General features: G+C 48.1%; 1 protein-coding gene across 1 annotated transcript; it reads right to left on the bottom strand.

Moving 5' to 3' along the window:
- Positions 1-1,065: 1,065 nt before the first annotated feature.
- Positions 1,066-4,959, bottom strand: LOC109787285 (uncharacterized). The gene is made up of 11 exons (XM_073502280.1): positions 4,601-4,959; positions 4,206-4,282; positions 3,499-3,566; positions 3,274-3,420; positions 2,952-3,179; positions 2,571-2,871; positions 2,293-2,487; positions 2,003-2,208; positions 1,716-1,916; positions 1,323-1,435; positions 1,066-1,252 (listed from the first exon to the last, which is right to left on the bottom strand). The coding sequence occupies exons 1-11, from the start codon at positions 4,957-4,959 to the stop codon at positions 1,066-1,068; spliced, it is 2,082 nt and encodes a 693-aa protein (XP_073358381.1).
- Positions 4,960-7,677: the final 2,718 nt, after the last annotated feature.

Here is a 7,677-nt window from a genome sequence, read left to right as displayed (position 1 = left end):
CCGGCCGCTGCTTCTGTCCAAAATAGCAAGTTCGAAAAAATGCCCAAATACCTCTGCCGGGCCCATAGTAGCAGGCGGAACCTGCCCAAATCTAGCCCGAAGGCGACTAGGGCGGCCGATTCAGCCCACTAATGGGCCCAGACACGGGGTCCAACGGGGCTGCGGGTACTAAGTAGAGAGGAGCTCGGTGGAGGGGGCGGAGGCAGGTATTTAAGCCGGTCCTCGACGGCCCCCGCTTCCGAGGTGGGACTAAACACTGAGTTCAGCGGCGCGCGGGGGAGGGGAGTGGGCGTGGGCCGGGGGAGGGGGCGAGTGGCGGCGTGCCCTCATTGGGCCAAACTGGGCCGGCCCGAGACAACACAAATTAGGCCTCCTGAGCCTTGCAGCGACCGCGTGTAGCGTGGGGCGCAATGGGGGCGCCATCTTTAGTACCACCTCGGAAGCCGGGGGCGCGAGGAGCGGCTGCCTCCGCCCCTCCACCGAGCTCCTCTCTTATCCACGCCCGCAGCCCCGTTGGACCCCGTTGCCAGGCCCATTAGTGGGCTCTATCAGCCGCCCGAGTCGCCCCCTTCGGGCTTGATTTGGGTATGATCTGTTCGCTACTATGGGCCCGGCTGCGGTGGTTGGGCATTTTTTTCTAAGTTTTTTTGACAGAAAGCAAAGCAGCCGGCGTCCGCATTACATCACAGTACAAAATACAAAACATTATAAAAAAGCAGCAAAGCAGCCGGCGTCCGCATTACATCACAGTACAAAATACAAAACATTATAAAAAAGCAGCGCCAGGCCGGCCAGGGCGGCGTAATAATCACACTATATAACAAGTTGAAAAATCATCACCCACAATGATGCAAATAAGAGTGTAACCGACAATAATGCAAATAAGAGTGACATTGAAAAATAAATATTGTAGCAAATACCGACCACGGACATTTATTTAGTTGCGGAACATGCTAAACCATGCCGCATTACAATATAGAGATGTCTTATTATGAAAATTGTATCAAGTACCGACAACGGCACGTTTATTTAGTGGAGATAATAGCCAACGCCCCATCCTCCGACTCATTTCTTCTCCATGATCTTGAGGATCTTCTCTTTCACTACTTCCTTCGTGTTGCACTCTGAAAAAAGTATTTCAGCTAGAATGTGTCCCCTTGAAGCATTAACCTCATCTTGATCAAACTCAAATGTCCAATCATCTCCGTCCCAGTTTTGAACGCATTTCACCACGAAAAGACCACAAGAGACTCTGCAAGAAACCACAAGTCAATTATTGATGGATCAGACAAGTACATACTAATTCAACATTTGCAACATACCCGTCTGTTTGTGACGGCATATCGTACTCCCTTATTGGCCAGGATGATACGTCAGGATGTTCCGTTTCAATAAGAGCATTCACCTCCTTTGTATCATTTGCTATTTCTGCCCTCTGAAATAAAAATGACAAATCCATATGATGTACGTTTCGAATAACTATATATTGTTTTATGTAATGTTGCAAGCTTACTAGCTTAGCAATCTTTGCAAGAACTCTTTTGCTGCATTTACCAGTAGAGTTTAAAACTTGAAACTCTTTTTTCTTGTTGTGCATAAGAACTGTTATCCAATGATTTTCTTCCACATGAAAAGGAAAGTATGCCTACAACAAAGTTTATTCATGTTGGTGTACACACAGATGTACTACGAATGATCATACTAAACTGAAGTACCTTATCTTTGATGAAATACTCTTCAATAACTCTAGACACCATTTTAGTTTGGTTTGTGAAGTGATCCATAAAATGCCTCTTAGAGTTGTTAACCTTTCCATCAGCACGAAGAATAAGCCAGTGGGACACCCAAGATGATAATATGTGACGGTCAGCATGAGGATTATGGGTCTGCATATGGTTGCAATAACTATTAATGACCTACAAAATAACATAACATCAATACGCCTATTAGATAATTTATGTAAATGACATGTACAACTTAATAAATTATTGCTAATACTTACACCGCCATGCAACCACTTTTTCGAAATGATGGCTTCAAGCATTTCAGGTGTACATGTTTCCCCACCAATTCCCGTCATGTGCACGACAGTTTTGCTGCAAAGCTTCTCCGAGTCTGCCAGTGTCCGGATATAAACCTTCGCGGCCTCTATGTGATCCTCATTAATGTAATCAGTATTAATCATAGCAGCTCTTATACCAAACAGACCTAAAATAGTAAGAAACAATGAGTTAATAAAGTGTGCATGCAAGGACAGAAGTATGTTGCAAGAATAAATTACCTAGCACTTACTTTTCTTTGCACGTTTACGTCCACCGTTCTGCTGGTAAGGTGAAAGACAATATTTTGACTGTTTCCTCTTGCGTTTCCCATCATTCTCCTTCCCATCATTCTCCGGAGTGCCATTTTCTTTCGCATTTTTAATACGGGTGTTCAGACTATCCATACTAATCTCCTCAGATTTATCGGCGCTAGACCCGTCTGACACTTCATTCATATTCTTGGGGGTTGAAGTAATAGCCGGAAAGTCATTCGTTTCTACGTCGCAAGAGATGGGTTGGGTGAATTACCATTGTCCTCAATAACGAAGGGGTCTCCTTCATCTCCCGTACCAGGTGTGTTGTGATGCACACCTTTCTCACGCGCCAATTTATTCCCGTTCCCAGTGGTGAAGGATGCGTCCACCCTGTTGTCTATATCTTCTTTTGCAGGAGTTGATTTTACATCTGTCCAATATTTTGATGATTTGTATTTTGATGGACCATACTTCCCCACCCAGTCTTCACTATGCTCCACCAACTCAATGTCATCATCAGACCCCTTGTTTGGCTTGAATACAAGACCTTTCTTCTCCAGCTTCTCCACTACTATCTGCAATGACACATCGAAAGCATTAACTACATGCATAAATTATGAATAATCCAATGTAAACTGAACATCACTCATATTACCTCAGCACATTTTTGAGGGAGAAGTCTAATTTCTTTTTGCATATCTTTGATGCATTTCATCACTTGATCTAATGTACTATCCCTGCTCGATGAAGCCTCATCTCTATTATCTTTCTTTTTTTTGGCACAATCTTCTTGCTCTAATTCTTGCTCTAATTCTTCCTCCGCCTTTCTTCCTTGTTGAGCAATTAATGTCTGCCTGTACTTCTCACTTATCACGTCATCAATCTGTGACAGGTAAAATCAATATAAATTTCTCAACATATAAATAGTAACATAAGTGCATGCAGTACGAAATAGTAACATATTAATAGTAACTTACCGTCCCATTACCACGGCCGTATGACGTGTCGTACGCGTCACGCTTCTTAGCCTCATCTTCTGACCAATTAAGCATCAACGGATATTCATGAGCCAATGGATCAAATGCCTCATCATCCAGTGGCTGCACTTTCTCCCAAAACAAGTACTGCATGAACATGAAGTATATTAGCAATTTTTTTCACAAACTATAGTTCGAAAGAAACAAATATAACATAAGATTTACCTGTAGGAGGGCAAGGTTTCTGATCGGCCAAGTAAATTTTGTAAGATCTGATAAGGTCTTTGTGAAGCCTTGAACGCAAACGCGTAAAGTAAACGCGTTCCAATTAAATGCTTTGATGGCCTCCACATCGTGCACTAACTTGTAATAAGCATTAGGAACTTCTTTCGTGGACTGCGGTGCAAGAACCGTGCCTAGAAGAACCAGAACAATTCTACGGAGAAAATCATCATCGTACGTGCCACTGGCAACGATGTTCTCAATCAGCTCGTCTATCATCTTCCCCCGTATTGGAATCTAGAAAGTGACTAGGCACCTTCACCTTCGCCTTTACCCCCCTTTTCCTAGCGCTTTCATGGCATCTTTGCCCTTGTTCTGTAGCCCGAAAATGTCAAACACATCTTCGGTGGGCAATGATATCACACCATTTTTTGATGGCATGATGAACCTTTTTCTGTCCAACGCATATGATTTAATAATGAACTTGAGCAAACATTTTCGCATGAGCACACTAGCTATCATCAGCATTTTTTCCAGACTAGTGCTTGCAAAACGCTTTTTCTGCCTAGAGTTTAGTTTGCTGACCAAGAGACACCACTTCTCAACCGAACAAAAAATATCTCTGTACTCCACCGTCGCTAGGAATAGGAGCAAAAATAATGTTAGCTACTTTATATGGGTACATGATAAACATGATGAATGCATAGTACCTCGTGCCATGGGATCAGGGCCGGCCCTGGGGGACGACGGCACGATGGCGTTGGTGGCAAATGGTGTCGGTCGCAACCTGCAAATAAAATTCATAGATACATAACCTCATTCACATTACATATTCCAAGGTGCAACTTAGGGTGTGTTTGGGAAAACTACACTATAGCCAAACACTTAGGTGGTTTTGACAGAACTAAGAAAAACTACGGTATCTACAGTGCATATATCAGCCACTCATGCATGCATGTACTTACGCAGTACTTAGTGCACTAACTACACACTCTAATGATCTACGATAAAAAAATTCTAGGATCAAGGTTATCCATGATAAAGCACATGAAACATGCAAGTAGGTCCAAATCTATGTTTACCAACTTGGGGGCGTCCGCGTTACGTGTCGACGGGGGCGATGGCGTCGGGGCAGATCGTGTCGGGGCAGTCGCTGTCTGGTGCGTCGGCGTGAGCTGGCGTCGGTGGCAGATGGCGTTGGCGTGAGGTGGCGTCGGGGGCGGCGTCGGTCGCAGATGGCGTCGGGGGAGGCGATCGTGGCGTCGGCGTGAGGTGGCGTCGGCCGCAGATGGCGTCGGGGGAGGCGATCGTGGAGGCGGCGTGAGGTGGCGTCGGGGGCAGCGTCGGCCGCAGATGGCGTAGGGGGAGGCGATCGTGGAGGCGGCGTGGAGGCGTTGAGGCGGCGTGGACTGGCGATCGTGGAGGCGGCGTCCACTTGGGCTTTGACCCCCGATGGACATGCATGTATACGCGGGGCCTATCTATTAATTTTTTTCTAAAAACCCATTCATTAGTTTTTTTCCCGATCATTACTTGCGTTCGTTTTTTAAAACAACCATTATCGAAAATACATTGATTGATAGGTACTTTTTTTCACTCCGCCAAATGGCACGAGACTTTTTCCACACGTTGGCATCACCGTCGACAGCACCCACGTCAATTTTCATATTTTTCGGACGCTCGATGCATTTTCTAGGGTTTTCTCGGTCAAAAATCAATAAAACACTGGCCGGACGTGACGCAACATTCGTTTTGTATCCGTTTTCGTTCCAACCTTGCGTGGGGGCCTACGTTGGCCGTGCCCACCTGTACGCACACGTTTGGTGCACTTGCATGCATGCGATCACGTAGCCCAGTGCAACCAGCTACTTTTCGGTCTGCTCGAGAGGGGGTTCCCAACTACGGGTTTTTTCTACTCCGTCAAACGTCACGAGACTTTTTCCACACGATGGCATCACCATCCACAACACCCATGCCAATTTGCATATTTTTCCGACGCTCGATGCATTTTCTAGGGTTTTCCCGGTCAAAAATCAATAAAATACTGGTCGGACGTAACGCAACATTCGCTTTGTATCCGTTTTCGTTCCAACCTTGCGTGGGGGCCTACGTTGGCCGTGCCCACGTGCACGCACACTTTGGTGCACTTGCATGCATGCGATCACGTAGCCCCAGTGCAACCATCTACTTTTCGGTCTGCCGGAGAGGGGGTTCCCAACTACGTTTTTTTCTACTCCGTCAAACGTGACGAAACTTTTTTCACACGTTGGCATCACCATCCACAGCGCCCACGCCAATTTTCATATTTTTCGGACGCTCGATGCATTTTCTAGGATTTTCCGATCAAAAATCAATAAAACACTGGCCAGACGTGACGCAACGTTCGTTTTCTATCCGTTTTCATTCCAACCTTGCGTGGGGGCCTACGTTGGCGGTGCCCACATGTACGCACACTTTGGTGCACTTGCATGCATGCGATCACGTAGCCCCAGTGCAACCAACTACTTTTCGGTCTGCCGGAGAGGGGGTTCCCATCTACGTTTTTTTTCTACTCCGTCAAACGTCACGTAACTTTTTCCACACGTTGGCATCACCATCCACAGTGCCCACGCCAATTTGCATATTTTTCCGACGCTCGATGCATTTTCTAGGGTTTTCCCGGTCAAAAATCAATAAAACACTGGCCGGACGTGACGCAACGTTCGTTTTGTATCCGTTTTCGTTCCAACCTGCGTGGGGGCCTACGTTGGCCGTGCCCACGTGTACGCACACTTTGGTCCACCTGCATGCATGCGATCATGTAACCCCAGTGCAACCAGCTACTTTTTGGTCTACCGGAGAGGGGGTTCCCAACTATGGTTTTTTTCTACTCCGTCAAACGTCACGTAACTTTTTCCACACGTTGGCTTGACCATCCACAGAACGCACGGCAATTTTCAGTATTTTTTGACGTCCGATACATTTTCTAGGGTTTTCTAGGCGAAAGTACCCTAAACCGCTGTCCGGACGTGCCGCGACGTGTGTTTCTTGTGTGATTTCGTTCATATCATGCGTGCAGGACTAAATTCGGGATGCGCACACACTCGCAAAATTTCGTTTCATTACATGCATTCAATCACGTACCTTTACATTGAGCATCGTTACTAATTTCTTATGTTTTACCATATATTCGTGTACAAATGCATCATCAAATCAATACTCTCAAATGAAATGGACAAAACAAATTTCACTCAAATTTCATTCAACATAGATAAGATATTTTACATACTCGAGCGAACTCGATGATGATAAGTTCATACATAAAGTCTAGTACTTAGGCTTAGAACGACATAACCAAATTAACTAAACAACACACTAAAAAACTACTCGGCGTCGCTATCAACGAGGTCAATCACGGCCGGGCCGTTGCCGCCGTCATCGTCGCTGCTGGACCGGTTCGCGACGTCGTCCCAGTCCACCGGGACGTCGTCCGAATCCTCTTCCTCCTCCGTCGCCGGCGCCTGCTGCCACTACGGCGGCACCTGCTGCCACTCCGGCAGCGCCATCGCCGCCTGCTGCGCCGCCATCGCCTCGGCCGCCTGGATTGCGGCCGCAATCTCGGCGGCTTCCTTCACCGCCGCAGCCTCCGACGCCCGTACGGCCACGTGGTACCCCGGGGTGTCATCCGGATCGCCGTCCTCGCGGAGGATGACCTGCTCCGGCGGCAACTCTATCTCCGGCGGCGAGGGAGGGGCGGCCGGCACGGGCGCCGGTGCCGGCTGCGCACCGTGGCCGCCGCCACGTCTGCGGCGATCGTACGGTGGAGGTGGTGCGCGAAGACGGCCGCTGCGGCCCGTCAGGTCGGTGGTCACGCCGGCCGCCGCAAGGCGGAAGGCTGCCATGACCTCCCAATAGTCTTTCCCGTGCCAAAAATTCTTGCGGCCTTCGATGTTGTGTCGGCCGCCGCTGTGGTTGCGGAGCTCCTCCTCCGTCGCACCGGGACCCGGCGTCACGTAGCCGTCGGCATCGATCTTCCAGTTGCGGGGAAGATGACAGCCCGGCGGCACGGGGAGGCAGTAGCAGTGGAGCTCCACCGTCTGCGGCAATCCGATGCTCGTCGGCCATGCACCGGGTTTGTCGTCGTCGTCGCCGCCTCCACAGGTGATGCTGCTGCCGCGGAAGAACGCCATCGACGGTGGTCGT

The sequence above is a fragment of the Aegilops tauschii genome, chromosome 6 (assembly GCF_002575655.3).
Source record: "Aegilops tauschii subsp. strangulata cultivar AL8/78 chromosome 6, Aet v6.0, whole genome shotgun sequence".
NCBI classification, from domain to species: Eukaryota; Viridiplantae; Streptophyta; class Magnoliopsida; order Poales; family Poaceae; genus Aegilops; species Aegilops tauschii.
This window is presented reverse-complemented; position numbering and strand designations above follow the sequence as displayed.